The sequence below is a fragment of the Sminthopsis crassicaudata genome, chromosome 1 (assembly GCF_048593235.1).
Source record: "Sminthopsis crassicaudata isolate SCR6 chromosome 1, ASM4859323v1, whole genome shotgun sequence".
Classification (NCBI taxonomy): domain Eukaryota; kingdom Metazoa; phylum Chordata; class Mammalia; order Dasyuromorphia; family Dasyuridae; genus Sminthopsis; species Sminthopsis crassicaudata.
The window spans coordinates 750,346,777-750,366,648 of record NC_133617.1 but is presented as its reverse complement, the minus strand read 5'-3'; the positions used below and the strand labels follow the sequence as shown (position 1 = coordinate 750,366,648).

Genomic DNA, 19,872 nt, shown 5'->3' with positions numbered 1-19,872 from the left:
GGGCAGAGAGAAAAGAGGGAGGATGGAGGGGTGGGGGAAGGAAGAGAGGAGGAAGGAAGGGAGGAAGGAAGAGATGGAAGAAAAGAGAGAGGGAAGGAAGAGGGGAAGACAGAAAGGAGGAGGGAAGGGACGCGTGACCCAGATGACGCGGCTGTAGGCCACGGGGAGGGAGGAGGGAGGAGGGAAATAGAAGGGGAGGGCTCTTTTAGTCCTTTGGCGCCCCCTGGTGGGGACGGACCCCCGTGCAGGCAGCTTGAGTCAAGGTGTGGCGAGAGGAGGGGGGAGAGGGGGGCCGCGCTTCTGACCCGACCCGGGAAAGGGCACTTGGCTCCCGCGCCTCAGAGGCTGCTTTTCTCGGGGCGTGTGACCCTTTTCCCCGCCCTCCAACGAGGAGCCCCTCTGCCGCTGGGAGGCGTCCCCTCTAGGAAACTGCCAAAGGAAACAGCGCGAAGGATCCCCCCAAGAATACTCGGACAAACCAGCGCGGCTTCCTAGGGGGGCTTTATTGAGGGGCTCAGATGCAAAAAGGCAATTTGCAGACAGTCCACAAGAATTTATTAAGCCCCGGGGGTGCCAGGCGCCCATAGGGGATACAAACAACAGTCCCGCCCCTCAGGAGCCTTGTCATGTGGGGACATCCACTGAGCAGGAGGAGGGAAGGGTCCGGGGGGAGGAGCCAAAAGAGAACTTCGGGACCCCAGCCGCCGTCTGCTTGCCTGACAGGGCACCAGCAGGTTTAGCCCGACTGCAGCCTCCACAGAACGGGGGTCCCAGGACACCAGGCGGCGGGTGCTGAGCATCCTGGGGCGCCTCTGCACAGACGCCGGCCCACGATCGCTGCCCCTCAGACTCTGGGCAGGGAGCCGGGGTGGGTGCCAGGCCGGGGCAGCCGGCCGAGTTTTGGCTGAAGTGCCCCGGCTGCGCTGGGGGAGGTGACCCCCTGGGGAGGTGACCCGCTCGGGGAGCCACAGGAGCCCGGGGCCGCCGCCAGGACGAACGAGGTCCGGTCAGGTCCCGTCCACCACCAGGCCATGGCTCCAAGAGGCTCAGTCACACAAAATCCCGAAAATCTTCCCGTTTCACTCCGCTGCAACCGGTCAGATCGCCCTCGAAATCCTGCCTCATTCTTGGCTTGAATGAGAAGGCAACAAGGTAGTCCTGAGGTCACCCAGAGCCTTGTGGGTGCTTCCTTTTTGGGTGGTTCCCCCCCCCTCCCCCGTGTTCTCTGCGGCCTGGAGAGCAGAGAAAGGCCGAGTTCTGTCCCAGCCGGGACTTCCCCACAATCAGGGCACCGGACATGATCTCCGGAGGGGGGAGAAGCTGCCATCACGGATGAGCTTTGGGCCGCCAGGGGTGAGGCGGGACCACCATTAGGGCTTCTTCCAATTCCAGAAGGAATTTGGCCAGTACCAACCAGTCAGCAATGGTCCTTTAACATTTCAGTCGGGGCGAGGGGCCATCGGCGGGCGCTATCTGAGATAATCAGGGTCTCTGTGGCTGCCTCGCTTATCTACATAACGGGATAACAATATTGCCCCGGCTCCCTCATTGGCTGCCGCTGGAAAGCCATAATCAGCTCGGGAAATGGGAGTGTTTATTCTGTGCATGCGCAGAGGGAAGGTTCCAGTGATTTACTGGGCCTGGCGGCTAAGAGCTGGGGGCTGGGCAGATTAATTTCTGAGCCTGTGACAGATCCGTGATAAGGACATCCGGGAAGAACCGCTCCAGCTCCAGCTCCAGTCCGCTTTGGTTACCGAGTCTGAACATTAGTCAGTGCTGGCCTGGCTGCTAGGATTTGAAGCACATACAAAAGTGCATTGGACTCATAATTACAGAAGAATTGGGGGAAACTTCTGGGAGTAAAGACTTTTCCCCCAGTTCCTTATTCATCGGATAAGGGAGCAGAGACCGTTATTACCTGAGCAAGACAGCAGACACAGTGCAGGGTTAAGGGCAGGTGCGAAGGGCCGGGACCGGAGAGAGAAGCGTCTGCTCAGCCCAGTTTATGGTCTACAAGTGCACTGGTAACAGCTGAATAGACTACAGTAGAATTCACTAAGTATTTTGGTCCAACTGCTGATAAAATAAAATAGATTCCATAAAAAGGATTTTAAAATATTATTTGTGACAAAAAGTGCAGCTAGTTTCCTGGTTGCTCAATGTTCTGCAGGATGTCCACGGACAGACCCAGCTGTTGCACTATGTTGGCGGTTTGTTCTAAAATCCAAGAGAAGTTAGGATTTGGGGGACGTGTCCCCCTCTGTGTTCTGCAGACTGGAGAATGGGGGCAACTGGGCTGATCGGCCTTGGGGTGGCAGTTTTTGTTGAGGTCGGCAGAGCACCTCCCGGGTCTTTCCTCTTCGATATTTTCATGGACTGAGACCGAGGGGCAAAGGTCCATGTCCTGGAGGGAGTCCAACAAGTCCCCCACGTGGGGCTGGGGAGGGATGGAGGTCAGGTGCTGGAGCACTGACTCTTCAGACTGGCCCACAGCGTCCAGAAGGTCATTTATGGGAGCGATCCAAGGGGAGCCGTTATCCTGCAGGTGACACCAGGAGAGCAGAGCACTGGACGAGCACCAAAGCAAAAACATCAAGGGGTGTTCTCAGAAATCCTGCCCTCTTTTATAGAAGTTACGCTACTTCCCAGTTACCCGGGCTAACCACAACCTGCTGCCTAAAAAGTGTAATCATAACTGCCAAAGAGAGCGGGATACCCAAGTGCGGCCTGTGTGGCAGGGGGCAACTCAAGGCTCTTTTTTGGCTTTCGATCTGTGTAACACTGATCCTTTGATTTTCATGTAATAGATTTTATTTCCCTTATGACATGGTACTTTATTAGAATTGGTTAGGGGGCAAATGACTAAAAATGAAATAACATTTATATAGCACCTACTGTGTGCTGAATGCTTTACAAATATGGCCTCACTCGATGCCCCCCCCACAACCCTGGAAGGTAGCGGTTATCATTATCCCCATTTTACAGAGGAGGAAACTGAGGCAAGCAAAGATGAAGTTCCCAGCCAGGGTCACACAGCGAGAAAGGTTCTTTCTGACCCCAGGCCTGGGCTCTCATCTCCTTCTCTGGTAGAAAGTGGTCCACAAAGGAGCACCTTCAAGAAAGCCAGCCCTGCTCTGTTCCTGTGCCCCTCCCCCCAAGCAGGACTGTCCGTAGGGCTGAATTTCTCTGACCTACGAACTCCCTTTGTTTTTGGACATCTCTTCCTCAAGTTCTGCTAAGGCTGACACAGTGAGGTGGGAAGTGCACCCTACGGCTCCCACAAGGACAGAGGCCCCAGGGGTTACCTTAGGGTTCCTCGGAGCTGCCCGTAGTGGAAGATCACTCTGGCGCCCTCCTTATAACCTTGATTGAAGCCCTGCTGCAGGACGGCCGCTTTCCCCGCGTCGACACCGTCTCTGTAACCTTCCTAGAAGCCAGACAACAGAATTAGCTCTGCAAGGCGACAGGGTTTCCCCGTCCGAGCTCCAGGCCTGGTCCGTGAGACGGTGGCAGAGCCCTGCGGAGGGGCCTCCCCTCTTAGTCACAGAACCACGGGCGGGGGTCCTGGGTGCCAGGGAACATCTCGGGAACGCCCCTTGGCAGCGGTGTGGGATTAGAGCAGCCACTGTCCAGGACTTCACTTCCTAGCACTGAGCTAACCGCAGCCGGAGGGGCCCGTTTCCCCAGGCTCCAGGGGCACACACTGCCTTTCTTTTAAGGCTGGCGAATCCCGTTTTAGGAAGAATAGAGTAAAACTGAGGGGAGTTCAGAAGAACATGGCTGAGATCGGATGAGGTGGCCAGAGAGGACAAAGGCATGGACCTGGAGGGGACCTCAGAACTCTAGTTAAACCCTGACCTAAATGGGAATGTTCTCTACAATATCCTCAAGAAGAGGTTGTTGAGCATCCAGTGAAAAAGCCAGCAATGGGGAACTTGGCCCCTCAGCACCTTCCACCCCTTGGGACGTGTGGCCTCAAGACCCTCGCAGCAGGATGAGGAGAAACCTTATGGCAAACCACACAAGTCTCTGGTGACGATGGGACTGTCCTCAGTATTTTCCTTCTCTAGACAAAATTATTTTCAAATCTTCAGGTACTTTCTCCCCCACCTGCTGGAGGCCAGAATTCCAGGGGCCTTCCAAGTCCGTTGGCAGTTAAAGCCCAGAGGGCAGAGCCACAGCGAGCTCCCCAGCCCGAGTTCTAAAGGCCCTGCCCACACTGGGAGGGTGTCTGAGTAAAGCCCAAGACCCCTGCTCCTGCAGATGGCCCTGGGAGAGCATGGCCACACCTCATGGTGCTGCCTCCCGAGGAGGCCGAGGACACCCAAAAGCAAAAGCAAGCCCAGAGGCCCCCTGGGAGGAGCAGCCCTCGCCCATCCTGCCTCATCTTCTGTCCCAGGTGGGAAGCAAACTCTTGAGGAGCTCCTTCAGTCCAGCCATGATTCAGCTTGTGGGTGTGTAACTGCCACTCGCAGGTGCAAGCTCAGCAGGGCTGCTGAGGTGAACTTCCACCTCTGTTAAGCCAGGGACAGGAGTCCCTTCCAAGGAAGGAGTGGGTTGGGGACCAAGCCTAACCAGGGCAGAGCCACACTTTCATCCCAGTGCAGGGGATCCTATGGACCCTTCAGTTTCCACCAAAGGCAGGCAGAGAGGCAGATCAGATTGTCAGAAGTCTGGAGGCTCCAAGTTCAAATCCAACATCAGACATAGCCGTGTGACCTTGGGCTGCTCTCTTGTGGAGTTTTTCAGATTCTGTGTCCTGGCCTGTCAGATGGAGATAAGAGCACCTGGGGCCTAAGACTGTGAGGATCAAATAAGACATATAAGACCTCAAAGCTCTGCAATGACTGGCAGCCATCTCTGGGACTGGCAGATGGGCCAGGCTATCTCAAAAGGTTCACTCCATTATTGCCAAGAGCCGCTGAGCTGAGAAAGCCTCATGCTCCCGCAGGGTCGTGGATTTAGAGCTGGGTGACCCCCGAGAAGGCCTATTCTAGTCCGATCGCCTCGTTTTTACAAATGTGGCCACCGAGGCCCAGAAGGAGGAGGGCCCTGTCTAGTCCCATGAGAAATAAGTGCGGTCACAGGGAGGATCCATTATTCCTGAGTCAGGGTTTTTCCTACTTGAGCCATACTTGTGTTCCCACAGTCCATCCTCAACTTTCCCAGAGGTAATGTTCCTAGAAACCAGCATAAAGTAAAAATGTGAATGGCTACCCCCTGCCTCTCCTGACCACCCCAAACTGGGCTCTTTTGCTAGAACTGGTTGAAAAGACATGGTTCTGCCAGGAGGGGCAGGGGCTGCCATATTCCCAGTCACAGGACATGCCTGGGACCAGTGCCCCGCCCATAGAACCTCCCCTTTTTCCTCTAATGCAGAGCTGTGAATGTGCAATGTGTGTGGTTGCTAAGGTGACAATGAAAAGGAAATCCCTAATAAAATCACGCAGGTGCTTCTAGTTGAGTGTCCAGGGTTGTTCCCGTTATTTCCTCCATCAGAACTTGAACTCCCCGGTGGTCCCCTTTTGCCTTTCCTTGAGCCCTAGTGACTAGCGTCCGACAGGCACTAAATAGATATCAATAGAAGGGACTGCACATTTTCTAAGACTGTCCCCGAGCTGTTCACTGAAAGCAGCTTGTTATTCTTGTTAACATCTCAGTCACCTTGAGATAAGCTTTTTATTCCAAGCTGCATGCGTCCAAAGTTCATTCTCAGAAGCTGCACAATCTGTCTCCGTTGGCGTCCTCCCCTGGCCTCGGAGCAGCAGCCTGAGCCCTTCTCTGAAGAAAGTTCTTTGCGGTCAGCCCCCCAGCCTTAGCCCCCCCCCAACTTAGTGCTCCTGACGTTTCTGTCGGGACCCTGCTCTGTCTGCAGTTACTGGCCCGTCTCCCTCCTCTCCAGCTGGGGCTCATGGAAGCTCGGGCCATGGGGAGAGAAAGTCTTTCCCACTAACTTTGGTTTTCTATAAAAACCACGATTTTGAGAAGGCGGGATCGTCTTTTCCACATTTCAGATGGTCCATGATACAAAAAAGCCCAAGGAGTATGTCTTAATTAAAAAAAAAAAATTCTATTAATAGATAAATGAGAATAAAAGAAAATAAAAGAAAAATCTGTCTTTAACTTTAACGAGGTCCTAACATGTATGTGACGCGCCTCCATGGTGCTAAAGCCTCTTTACACCTTGATCTTCCTGCCATGACTGCAGTTTTCTTGCATTGCGTCTCACCTTTAAGAGCTTCACTATAATATCTGCTCCAGACCGCAGAGAGAGGGCGGCCAGAAGGGAAGGGCTCCGACCCGCCCGGGGTCACGGGGTCATGAGGAGCCCGTGGAGGGCGTGCCTTTTATTTCTAAGTAAACGCCTTTGACAACATCCAGGTCCGCCCTACGCACGCACGGACATCTCACTCTCGCTTGGAGACAGACCTGTTTGGACAAGGCCGAGAACCGAGACCAGGGGGAGGAGCTGACCGCCACGTGCAGGCATTGCGTAGTTCAAGTCCCGCCCCTGGCACTCCTTATTGGCCACCCAGACGTATACATCACTTCCGCTCCCAGTCCTCCGTCACCCCCACAGCCCCCGCCTTCCTGAACTCCAGAGGCTTCCGGGACCGGCCTTACCCGCACGCGCCGCTCCACGCGGTTCCGCCACTCCCGCTGCGCCGGCAGCGTCTCGTCTGCTTCGTCGTCGAATACGTCCGCGTCCGCGCTCCCGTCCTGCCCGGGTCTCGCGCATGCCGCCCTCAGCCACGACATCGCGACCCCGCCAATGCCGGACCCCGCCTCCGGAAATGCCCGCCCCTGCTTCCGGCCGTCGTGGGGCGAGCCCCAGAGCCCCACCCTTTCGTTCTCAGAGCGCCGCCGCGAAGTCCGCCGGCGGCGGAGGACAGTGCGGCCATCTTTGGAGAGGGCAGGCTTTGCCAGACGTTCTTATGCGCATGCCCCAGAAGGAGCCGAAGTTAAAACGCTCGTTGTACGAAAGCCATTTTTGGAGAGGGCGGGGACTGTTCGTCCTCGCCCCGCTCTATGCAGGGAAAGCTCTTGCACTTACGACTGCCATCTTTGTGAAGGGCAAACTTTGCTCTGTCCCGCCCCCTTTTTTTCCACTACTTTACGCATGCCCGGAAGGGAGTCATCGGTGGCAGGGGTAATAGAGGAAATTCTTTCTCTGTGGTCGCCATCTTGGTAAAGAGCCGGCGCTTCCCCATCTCTCCATCCTCATTTTTTTGCGCATAGACGGAAAAGGGGTCGTTGGTGGCGGGCGAACAGAAGGGTTTGCTTCGTGGCCGCCATCTTTGTAAAGGGCAGACGCAGCGCCTACCCTCTGCAGCAAGCGCGTCTGCGTGGTGGCTCTATGACGTCAGCTCTCTCTTCTCACTCTCTCTTGCCCCCTTCTCACTCCCTCTTGTCCCGACTTTTGCTAGGAAATTAGAGGAAACAAGGGTCTTGGACTGAAGGCATGGCCCAGGACCAGACATCGTGAGCCGTAGGGGCCCACGGGGAGCCCGGATACTCTGGGTAGCCCCGGGAGCTTCGAGTGCTGCCTGGATACTGCGAATCAGCGGACAGCTCCTCCCCCCTCCCCCAGGAAGGCCCTGCCCTCCAGTGGGCCTGGCAGCGCGGGCCTGCCCTCGGGGAGGTTACACTCTATGTGGGAAGCAGAACTCTGCCCTACTGTGTGCCTACTTTTTGCATGTCTGCCCTCGGGCTCTTACAGTGCAAGACTGGTCCCACTGAAGTTCTCAGACTAGTGGGGGGGGGGGGCTTTCCTGTGGGAGGGGTCGGGGCTGAGACTGGTCCTACCCCGAAGGGACCTCCCTTTCGCCCGATGGCCTCTAATATTCCTGTATCCTGGCTTTGGGCTCCCCCACCTTGTGGTTCCCCACCTTGGAGCCTCCTTGGGTCGTTTTTTTTATTTTTTAAATTTAATTTTTATAATTATAACATTTTCTTTGACAGTACATATTTATAGGTAATTTTTTTTTTTTTACAACATTATCCGTTGTACTCCCTTCTGTTCCGAATTTTTCCCCTCCTTCCCTCCACCCCCTCCCCTAGATGGCAGGCATTCCCATACTTTTATAGTATATCCTAGGTGGATTTGTTTTTATAAACTTTCCCACCCGATCCCGCCCCTCAGGGCCGAGCCGGGTCTTAGCTGCCTCATCAGGTGCTTGCCCAGGCTGCCTGCGGATGGAGCCATGTCCGTGCTTCGAGCTTCCCAGAGTGAAATCTCTCCCGGGACTCGAGGGGGCCCAGAGTTTGCAGACCGCATTGGGGGGCGGAACGCTGTCCCTATGCTTTGGTCCGGCTGCGGCCCCCACCGAGCCTGGCCTGCCACGTACTTCTGCTTTATGACTGAGCTCTCCCATCGCCTGTGAAACTGCCTGACTTGAGCAGGAGAAGCTTTGCCGTGTTTTGGCGGTGGAGATTTCAGCCACTCCATAAGTGCTCGTCTCCTCCCTCACACCTCACGGCTGTGCACGGCCGGACTGCGCAGCCTCCCACTTCCTCTTCCCGCTGTGCAGAATGAGTCCGGCTGGACGAGAGCGCGCTGCCGGTATAAGGCACCCGGTGTGACGCCATTTTGTAGCTGAGAACTAAGGCCCGGGGAGCGGGAGGGAATGGAACCGGAGTCTCCCACTACAGGCGGGACGCTTCCTGCTCTTCCATGGGACAGAACTGGGAAAACTCCCCCCTGACTTTTTACTTTCGGTGGAAGGACACCGGCTGCCTGACAAGGGGAGAGAGCGCAGTCAACAAATCGAAGACATTTGGGGGCTTGGACTGTGTTCGTGCGGCTCCAGCTGGGGTCTGCGGCTGCGGGAGTTCCCCCAGAAGTCCGCCGCGTCAGGCCGTGTCTCCTCTCTGTTTCCCCCAGTGTCTCCTGTTTCCATCGCTCCCTGGCCACTTAACTGGTTTCTTGCCCACTTTTTACACTGGGTCTTCCGCCAGTGTGGGTCATGGACTGACCCGCCAAATCCTCAGCCCCCCTCACTCTTGTCTCGGTCTGATTTCTAACCCAGCACGCGGCAGAAGCTCCCAGGCCACCTGAGGGCGTGCATCGCGGTCTGTGAAGGACCACCAGACTCGTCTCCGCTCCCGTCCTTGGCGACGGCAGACACCCCGACCGAGCGCTGATGGGCGGCTCCGCCCCGTTTCCGGGGTGACTTGATTTGGACAGTTCCGTGGAAACTTCCTGCGTGATGCTTGGTGGGCTTTTTAGTTCGTGTCTTTTCCATAAATTCTGCTCTGTCAGCTTTTTGATGGCACTCATTTTCTTCCCACACTAACGCTTTTAGTTTCCCTTTATCCTTTCAAAATCTTCTGCATTAAAAAAAACCCTTCTCTTCCTGGGTTATTGTTCCATTTTATTTTGTTTTCTTCTGCCCACAGAGAGGGTGGCGAGCCTTCCTAATGCCTTTTACTAAGAAAGCTTCTAGTGTTGGGGACACTCACAGAGTACGGGGTAGCTGCTCCGCGGCCCTCCCAAACCCCCTCTTACGGTCTCCGGGATGTCTGGGCTTTTCGATGGCCAAACAGCCCGCCCCGGGGGAACATTTGACTGCTGCCATCGATGTTGGTAGAAACACATGCTTTACCCATTGGAGAGTTGGGGAAACCCGAGTTCAAGTCTGCATCTCTGACGCCATCTCCGTGATCTTGGGGAAATCACTTGACTTTTTTGAGCTTCAGGAATTAATTTCTTTCTTGGTGGAAGGAATTCTCCCACTAGGAAATCAGAAATTCCTGACATATTGATGGGGAAGCATCGCGTGCTACCCAGGGTGGCCAAAGCATAGGCACATTTTCTAACCGATTTTTAGGGTTCATGACGTGAAGGTTCCTCCGAGTGTCAGAGCTGTGACTGTCATACTTGCAAATAAGTCATTGGTCTCCGGACACTGGCTATTATTGAACGACGTATGCATTGTCTCTGGGCCCTTCGTGTCTCTAGCACTGACGGCTGGCCGGTCTGTGTCGTACAAAATAACAGTGGTCGTTACTGAGGGAGAGGGTTCGTAGGACCCCAGAATCACCGAATTTTACATCCAGACCAGGTCTCGGTCCAATCTGAACGTGAGCAAGAACCTTTCCACAACATTGTCGACAAGTGCCATTATTTGTTCCTAGATGACGTCTAGCAAGAAAAAGGAGCCGTTATCTCCCACTTTGCTAGAGATCTCTTGGGCTCGATGTGAATCCCTTAGTTGCTACTTTGGGGTCGGACCCAGAATGCATTCTACAGTTCCAGGAATGGAAGGCAGGCTCACTGGCCTTTAGCTCACAAGCTCCTTACACACAGCTATCACGATTCCCCAGCTCTGGGCTTTCATGTTTTGGCCATAATTGCAAATATGACAGATTGGAGGCTGAAGGAAGGCGCTAATATTAAAGAGGGCCAGAGGTGGACACCAAGATGGGGAACCATGAAAATGCCTAGAGTCAGGAGATGACATGTCATGTCCAAGGATCAAAAGAGAGGCCATGGTCAATGAAGGAGAAATAGAGTGGGGTTTTGCATTCTCTGCTTTTTCAGTCAGTCATGTAATATGGAGACGTGTCATCGGCAGAATTTTACTTGCCAAATCCTAGCTTTTTCCTTCTCGTGCCTTAATCAAGATGTGCCAGTTACCCTCATAAATGTCTTGTAGGGATGGGAAAATGGCCATGTTAGTCCGGAGTCATTTTTTTTTTTTAAATTTTTAATAAGGTAATGATAATCAGAGGTTCAAGATCTAAAGGTTGAAGTTTCTTTAGAGGCCATATTGTTGAATTTTTATAAATGAGACTTTGAGGCACAGGCAGATTTAAGATCCCATAATCACACAAATAGTATTAGGTTTAGAATTCTGATTTGAAATCCAGCACCATCAACCTGATGATTTCCTCCACCATGTGGGTTATCCTCCTTTTTCAGATTTCTTGAGAATCTTCAATGAGCTTGTCTGCCTCTACATAGATTTCATCTGGTCAAGCTATTCTTGCCTTTTTTGTTTTTGTTCGAGCCATTTGTAAGTATATCGTCTTAAGTCTCGTGATTGGTTTTGGCTGCCATTCTTTTAGAAGAATATTGATAAACTAGAACTCCCTTAATCAGTCAATCACTCATTAAGCATTACTAAGCACTAACTATGTGCTGGGCACTGCACTAAGCATTGAAATTCTAAGACAAATGTGAAATCCCTGACCTCAAACCTACATTCTACTGAAGAAGACAACATTCACACTCCTAAGCAGTCAGGGTTTTTAAGATGAAAAATGTTCTAGAAGACACGTCGTTCGAGAACCCAAAGAGAGTGCTTGGGGTATTTAACTGAGAGAAGTTTCAGGAGCTCCTCTTGAATATTTGAAGAGCAAATATGAAAGAAGATAACACACTTTTGGTCCCTCTAGAGAACATCATTAGAACTAACAGATGCAACATGGAGCCAGATTTGGGAACAAGGACTTTCTAATAGGACTGTATAAAGATGGAACAGCTTTGTCTTTATTTTTTTTTATTACTTTTTACAATTATAACATTTTTTTGACAGTACATATGCACAGGTAATTTTTTTTTTTTTTTTTTTACAACATTATCCCTTGTAATCCCTTCTGTTCTGAATTTTTCCCCTCCTTCCCTCCACCCCCTTCCCTAGATGGCAGGCATTCCCATACATATTAAATATGTTATAGTATATCCTAGGTACAATATATATGTGCAGAACCGAATTTTGTTGTTGTTGTTGTTGCAAAGGAAGAAATGGATTCGGAAGGTAAAAATAAACAACAACAAAATGCTCACAGTTTACACTCATTTCCCAGTGTTCCTTTTCTGGATGCAGCTGGTTCTGTCCATCATTGATCAATTGGAATTGGATTAGCTCTTCTCTATGTTGAAGATATCCACTTCCATCAGAATTGATCATCATATAGTATTGTTGTTGAAGTGTATAATGATCTTCTGGTTCTGCTCATTTCACTCAGCATCAGTTGATGTAAGTCTCTCCAAGCCTCTCTGACATCCTCCTGCTGGTCATTTCTTACAGAGCAATAATATTCCATAACCTTCATATACCACAATTTACCCAACCGTTCTCCAACTGATGGACATCCATTCAACTTCCAGCTTCTAGCTACAACAAAAAGGGCTGCCACAAACATCTTGGCACATACAGGTCCCTTCTTTTTATTATTTCCTTGGGAGCTTTGTCTTTAAAGTGATGGGTTCCTTGTCTTTGGAAGACTGCTGGGGATTCTTCAGGAGGGATTTCTTCATTGACCTCCTAAGACCGAGAGAACACTGCTCTTTGGTTGATTTCACAATTCTTGACATTGGACTCATTTCCCACTAGGTCTTATGATTTTCTCATTGTATGTTTGAAATGCCAGCAGCCCCTCAAATAATGAGAGTGATGTGTTAGCACACATCAGGGGACTCGCATTTAAATCCTGTCCTAGCCTATGTGACCATGGTCAAGTCACTTTCTCTCCCTGTGTCTTAGTTATCTTTTCTCCAAAAGGAGGGGATTGACTACATGGTACCTAATGTCCCTACCAGGACCTTAATCTTTGAGTCTATGATTTTATAATTACTTAATGGACAATATGTTAATTAAAGGAACTCCAGGTTGAGAAAATTCCCTTTCCCCATGAAGATCATTGCCTAATGTCCTTAGAGTTCAATGATTCACTGGCTATGGCTAATGCATGCTGGAGGGAGGACATTTGGGTGACCTGGTTAAGTGGAATCTGTTCTGGGACAATCCGGTTTACTTCTAGAACTCTTTCATCAGTAACAACTGTGTGTGGAGTTCCAGTTTATTAAAAATCTACAAATTTAATAATTTACTTAAAGACCAGTGACATCTATCTTTGAACCAATCTAATAGATTTGCAAGGAGCCTCTGCCAAGTGATATATAAAACACTTTACAAATGTGCCTCAGACAGCAATTTACTCTTGTCTTAGGTCTGGGAGGTGTAGTCTGACATACCTGTGGTTTCCTTCACCCCATTTTTGTCACAACCATTCTCCAGTGTGCCCCTCATGCAATCCTGTCTGTCTGAGTCCTTTCAGTCACCGATGTAGCTCTGATTCTGGTTCGTCAAATGATTGAAAAGGGGCCCAGTAGGTGGCTATTGTCCCTGGAGCACTGTGGGCCCATGACTCCCAAGGAGTGACATCTTTAATTTAGAGGCTGGGCTGGGAGGAGATCGCCTAGCTGCTTCATGGTTTCTAGGCAAGAATATTTTCTGGCCACCTACCCCATGTGTCTGTCTTTCTGAAGCATCAGTATTGCTGAGGGACATATTTCAAATTCACACTGACAAGGGCTCCAGGTTTCTTTATAGGGATTTTATAAAACTCCTTCCCTTTGAATGTGGTGAGTAATCTCTAGTTCTCCTGCAGGCTTTTTCTCATAAAGCTTTCAGTGAGTGGGCTGGCTAGGGAGGGTGTGTGTCTGGGTGAGAGAGTGAGTGAAGGTCTAAGAGTCCAGAACGTGTGTAGTTGCTTCCATTGAATTTCCAATGTCTTATCACTCTGCTCTGAAATTTACTGTAGCAATAAAATGGAAGCTCTCTTCTGCATCTGAAGTGAGCTGCCCATGAAGTATAGGATTTGAATTCTCCCTCACTCCCATGTCTCTCTTTGTGCTTGCATTTGTATTCTTAAGGCTTAGCACAGTTCCTGGCACATAGTAAACACTTGATAAATGCCTGTTGACTTGACCTTTTGTAAATCAACGTTCAGGCCTTTTGTTCCAATCTATCTGGTAAGGCGGACTTTTTATATTAGTTGTAGGAAAGACTATTACCCTGGGAATCCTGCTACTATATATTTAGTATTTTATTTTTTTGAGGGCAAAAAATTGGATTTCAGCTTGATCCTAGGAGGAGAAAGTTTGGTCTTGCCAAGCCTCTTATGTTGGGGAAAAACCTGGGTTTTCCACTGCACTCCTCACCTCTCTAGGAAGCACAAACATGATGGCTATGATTTAGGCAGAATTTCCTTTTCTGACCAACTTATTAGATGATGGACATGTAAATCATAGCTTTAACCACAATTTTTGAGCTAAGGGAAGTTGAAGGGATGGAGATATGAGAAGTTCATCTAGGGAAAGGCCATTAGGTATAAATAGAAAGCTTTGGTTGCTGGCTTAGAGTCATGGGTAAGGGGTTAGCCATCTAGATTTGCCAACCACAGGATGGAGAAAGTGTTTCCTGAATCAAGGATACTACCATGGGCAGAATCATGCAAGGGAGGAGATTGAGACGGTGGAATTGCCCACACTGGGACAAAGCACCGTTGGTCCCTCTTTAGATTCAGTTCTGTATACAACTGGAAGAACACATAATCTTCTTCAGAATTCTAAACCCACGTTATAACTCATCTGAGAGCAAAAGCCTACAAAAGAATACTTACTGTACAAAGTAGTTATTAAGCAACAGCCTCACTGTCACCATAGCTAGTGAACCCACCAACAGCTATTTTTTCCCAGTGGATTGTGATCTGTAAATTACTGTGGGCTTTACAAGGCCAATGTTGGAAGAAATTCGTTTGTATCTAGAAGAAGCCAGTCTGCATGTGAATTTAAATTTGCTTTTCTTTTTGTTTTGAGGTTAAGGAAGAGAAAACCCACTTTTATTCCACCAATCAGATGTTGCATTCAACCCATATTCATTTCCAGGGATTAATTACTATTAAACTAGTTGCTGTCTTACAAATGCAAATTTATATTATAGTAATACATTATAGACCATTGCTCCAGCCCTGAGTGAATTCTGGTTGGATTCAAGGATTAGTTAAAGGGAGCATCAATCTTTTTATATTAGTTGTGGACATGGGAAGGACCAGGGGGCATACATTACATTCTGCATGCAAAAAAAAATTGAGAATATTTATTGAAAAGGAAATAGTAAAAGGCCTCCATTTGTTCATTGCTATTGGATATTTTTTATATTGAAAATAGGGGAAAAGTTGGAGAAATTTCTACAAAGGTTACAAAAGGGGGGAACATATCCCTGACTGGGAGATAATTATGTTCTTTTGGAAACCACATTCCCCAGAATTCTGTAGAGATATGCTGCTGGAATAATGTCACCTAGGAAGCCAAAGTGAGGATTGAAGAAGAAATTGCCCAGATTGAGTAGGTTGAAGAAGAAAGGGAAAAAAAAAAGAAAAAAGGAGAAGGAAATGATTACAGAACCATTGAGTTCCCCCTTTTAGTGGTTTGCAGAGATTGAGGCTTTCTCGTTTCCTACGATGCCACATTTTCATCTTAGATGCTCTGCCAGCCCTGGGAGACTTTACCCATTCTAGCACAGAGAGAGTATGAATGGGATGTCTGGCACAGCTCGGAGCCAGCCTCCTCCAAATCTCTGTGAGGTATTTTCTCTTCATTCCTATAATGCCCATCTCTGTCTTGATGCTATTTTGTTTCTCCCATTAGAGTGTGAATTCCTGAAGAGAGGGAACTGTTCTTTGATTTTCTTTCTATCCCCAGTGCTTCTCTCAGATACATGGTAGGTGTTTCATAAATGTTCACTAACTGACTAGCCCACTATTCTAAGGCAAGTCATTTATTTTCTTGTCCTTGTTTCCTTCATCTATTAAATGAAGGGCTATATCATGTGACTTAAATTAGTATCCCTTTAAACCCTATAAGATCCTACAATAAATTGGTTTTTGGGTTGAGCTGCTCTCTGCTGGGTCTCCATTACTGTCACATGCTGATTCTTCAATTAAAAAAATTTACTATTTTCTATATAGAAGAGAGGTGAATCAGCTCCTTTATCTCATAGTCTCATGGATTATTTCAGTTCTTACGTTAGTCAGGTTCCACAAAAATAGTCTTTTTGGCAAGCATCCATTTGGCATTAGAACAATATGGCTAATCCACCAGAATTGTGCTCTCTGCAATAGAATTGGATTGCTTGGTAGTTTAGTTTAAGGAAACACCTCAGTGTCTAGTATCTTATGCTATCATGTGATCTTTAGAATCTTCCTAAGATAATTTAAATGGAAGTCCAGATTTCACGAGGATACAACAATGAGGTCAGCACAACGGCTCTGGAGAAGTCACACGGGGCAAGCACACCCAAGATGGTCAGAAAAAGTGACATAAGGACACTCTGAACGTGTCTCTTGATCATATGACATGGGAGACATTGGCACAGGATTGCCCAGCATGGTGTGCCCTCATCAGGTGCTGTGCTCTATGAGCAAAGCAGAATTGTATTAGCTCAGAAGGTGTGCAAATTTAGAGTCCACCCCAATGTTCTTTGGGACTATTTGTGTCCACCTGTGGCAGAGCACTCTGAGCCCATTATTGTCCAATCAGCTGCAGCTGGGCCCACTATAACTTGACTCTAACACAGCGATGTCATTTTGGTCCTCTGAGGACGAAGGACAATAACCAACTGATTCAGACCATGGCTATAGCTGTCTAGGGAAACTCTTATTGTCTGATTTCTGAACTGCTTTTTTTCTGTCCTAACTTTCAGTCTTTGAATTCATCCTTTGATTTAGAGTGAGAAAATTTCATCTAACTCTTTTTATCTCCTAAAATGCCTCTAATTAATTCATGCAAATTACTCTCCAAGCCCTTCACTCAGAAAGACTGGAAGGAACAGGATGAGCCTACTGACTTTTGTTCTCTGCAGCACCACACTTGTTGCCCTCCCTACAGATAAAATTACATGCCCTCACATCCTCTTAGTAGCTGAGGAAATTAAAATTATTCCGTATTATTTAATAATTGGTTTTATTTGTAATTGACCCTATTCTGTATTACTGTCCCACTTGGTTAAGCCACACTTCTTTGAGCTAGTTTAAAGGTGTGGTTGAAAATAAAAGTTATCATTCGTGCTGTTAGCTTCTGAGACATCTGCTCATTATCAGCTTAACCTGGTGTTTTGTCTTTACCTGTCCTTGTGCCATTGAGGGAGATTTGATCTTCTCCAAGGGGACAGCAAAGCCATTAGTAGTGATTTCCTAGCAAAGATTAGAGGAGGCAGATACATCCCATAAAGGATGAATGTTCCTTTGTTGTTAGAGAGGGGCATGATTAGCCACACTTCAATGCTAACCCATTTCTCTTAGGATAGCCAGTTCTATCGTTCCCCAGCTATCCAGACCTCATCTTTTCCTGTGTGTCAACAAAGAGGTTTCCTACCTCCCTGGGGCCACTAGCCTTACTAAAGCGGTAAGTTTGACCCATTTTAACAGTTATGCGTGTCACTGTTAATATACTGATTTTGCTTGGGGTATGTGTCTCAGATTACCTTCATCACATTTACTGGTGACATAGAACTCTCTCTAAACCTTCAAGGCCTTTGAAGAAAAGCTATTTCTATGATTTATAGAGATTTCAGAAAGATCAGGTAACTATAGGGAAACTGAGGCTCTAAAACCTAAGATAACTAGAAAGCGACTCAGATTCAGAAGAACACCAATACTGGCCATTTGGAGGCTTTCTCAGCTCAAGATCTAGCTGAACAAAGGAAGCTAGTTGTGCCCTTGGTGAATGCATTTATTTCTCCTTAAAACAACATCAAAATACCCCCAAACCCTTAAAAACTCTGGGCATTTGATGTGAATGTAAGGAGACTTTTGACTTCTTGACAGTGGAGAGTTAGGGGTAGTGGTGGGGAAAAACTAATAATTTTCTTTCAAAAGTAAATGGATTCACCAGTTTTGGAAATCTCATTGCAATTAGTTTTTAGCACAGGCTTTGCTATGTTGGGTGCCTGATTAAAGATTTCATTAAGGGCTATTTTTTTTTGTTCTTTGTTCTGCTACAACTGAGCTCGATAGGTTAGGCTTCTAAATTGTTCAGCCACATTTTGATTTTTCTGCTCCATATCCAATAACATCTGATTTCCTCCTTATTTTTTATTGGTAAGGGTAGAGTAGATCAAATGATTGAACATCATAAAATGCTCTTTGGCAGCTTCTCAAATTTAGGTTTCATGAAAAACATCCCCCAAACACCAACATTGTTTAAACAAACAGAAAAGGAAGGAAGCCTCTTGTTTTGAAAGAGTTTGTGATTTGACTTAAAAGAGCATCAGGGTGAGTTGGAAAAAGCCAGGATACATGCCAAGTGAAATGGAGGGACAGAGCTATTTTCTACCTAATTTGGGTCAAAAATATATCTTGACATAAATAATCTAAACATTCCTTTTGGAGCTAGCCTGTTCTCAGCCTTGAGGAAGCTTTGATCCTGTGTTTCAGGAGTTCATTTGGGTTGGAATTCAGCCCTTGCCACACTGTATTGTCTGTCCTGCCCCCTTGCTTTTCCTGGTTTCATCAGGACCTCTCTGCTCCACTTCCAGGCAGGGTTTTCCTACTGTCCTACAAAAGGTCTGATTTTCATTCTTTTTATATCTTAAGGATATCATTCCAATTCATGAGATCCTAGATTTAGAGCTGGAAAGGACTTTAGAAGGCCAAGTCCAATTCCCCCTCCCCCTGCCTGCCATTTTTCAATGTGACCCTCTTTTCAATTGTCTTAGCTGAAGAAATGGAGACATAAAAGATTAAGGAATTTTCTAGAGTTATATAGTTAGTGTCTGAGTTAGCATTTGAATCCCAGGATGTCTTGACTCCAAGTCCATGCTTATTGTGACCAATCAATCTCCTTTTCCAGCAGTGTGTGTGTGTGTGTGTGTGTGTGTTCGTGCAAAAATTTAATGTTTTTTGCTTCATTTTTTGGATTTGGATTATCACCGACAACTTTGCTGTTGTCTATTATCTTTCCATTGGCCTTTGAATTGTATATAGTTTTTTTTCCATCAGAATAATTAAAATCATGTGAAAAATGGTCTCCCTTCTTCACTTGGTTACAATTAAAGCAGTGTCTGCATGTATGTTCCAAGATCCTGGTAACCATTTTCTAGAGCTTCCCTACATAGCATGGTAGATCATTAGGCAGAGTGGAAAGAAATACCTTTCTTTAGGATTTCATCAATGTGGCCTTCTTTTATCCTTGAAGAGAATGGGCTTATGAGAACTCAGGGGCTTGTGGGAAATACTTCAACCAATGAACTTGCTCCTTTTAAAGGTGCAAACTCCTTTAAATATGTAAACTCCTTTTCTTTTTAAATTAATTTTATAATTATAACATTTTTTTTACAACATTATCCCTTGTACTCTCTTCTGTTCCGAATTTTCCCCTATTTCCCCCCCCTCCCCTAGATGGCAGGCATTCCCATACATATTAAATATCTTATAGTATATCCTAAGTACAATATATATGTGCAGAACCGAATTTTGTTGTTGTTGTTGTTGCAAAGGAAGAATTGGATTCAGAAGGTAAAAAATAACCTGGGGAGAAAAACAAAAAAAAATGCTCACAGTTTACACTCATTTCCCAGTGTTCCTTCTCTGGGTGTAGCTGATTCTGTCCATCATTGATCAATTGGAATTGGATTAGCTCTTCTCTATGTTGAAGACAGCCACTTCCATCAGAATACATCCTCATACAGTATCATTGTTGAAGTGTATAATGATCTCCTGGTTCTGCTCATTTCACTCAGCATCAGTTGATGTAAGTCTCTCCAAGCCTCTCTGTATTCCTCCTGCTGGTCATTTCTTACAGAAGAATAATATTCCATAACATTCATATACCATAATTTACCCAACCATTCTCCAATTGATGGACATCCATTCATCTTCCAGTTTCTAGCCACTATGAAAAGGGCTGCCACAAACATTTTGGCACATACAGGTCCCTTTCCCTTCTTTAGTATTTCCTTGGGATACAAGCCCAGTAGTAACACTGCTGGGTCAGAGGGTATGCACAGTTTGTTAACTTGATAACTAATTCCAGATTGCTCTCCAGAATGGTTGGATTCTTTCACAACTCCACCAACAATGCAT

At 47.5% G+C, this 19,872-nt stretch overlaps 1 protein-coding gene across 1 annotated transcript; it reads right to left on the bottom strand.

Moving 5' to 3' along the window:
• Positions 1-484: 484 nt before the first annotated feature.
• Positions 485-9,352, bottom strand: YAE1 (YAE1 maturation factor of ABCE1). Its single transcript, XM_074284493.1, has 3 exons — positions 6,625-9,352; positions 3,306-3,427; positions 485-2,567 (listed from the first exon to the last, which is right to left on the bottom strand). Exons 1-3 carry the CDS (start codon positions 6,757-6,759, stop codon positions 2,141-2,143), a joined length of 684 nt encoding a protein of 227 aa, XP_074140594.1. The 5' UTR covers positions 6,760-9,352; the 3' UTR covers positions 485-2,140.
• Positions 9,353-19,872: the final 10,520 nt, after the last annotated feature.

Excerpts from the sequence above, each read along its gene's own strand:
- YAE1 (XM_074284493.1), bottom strand. The coding sequence starts at position 6,759 with ATGTCGTGGCTGAGGGCGGCATGCGCGAGACCCGGGCAGGACGGGAGC. Across the intron at positions 3,428-6,624 it reads GCGTGGAGCGGCGCGTGCGG|GAAGGTTACAGAGACGGTGT; the intron begins GTAAGGCCGGTC and ends TCTGGCTTCTAG. Across the intron at positions 2,568-3,305 it reads CAGCTCCGAGGAACCCTAAG|TGCTCTGCTCTCCTGGTGTC; the intron begins GTAACCCCTGGG and ends GTGCTCGTCCAG.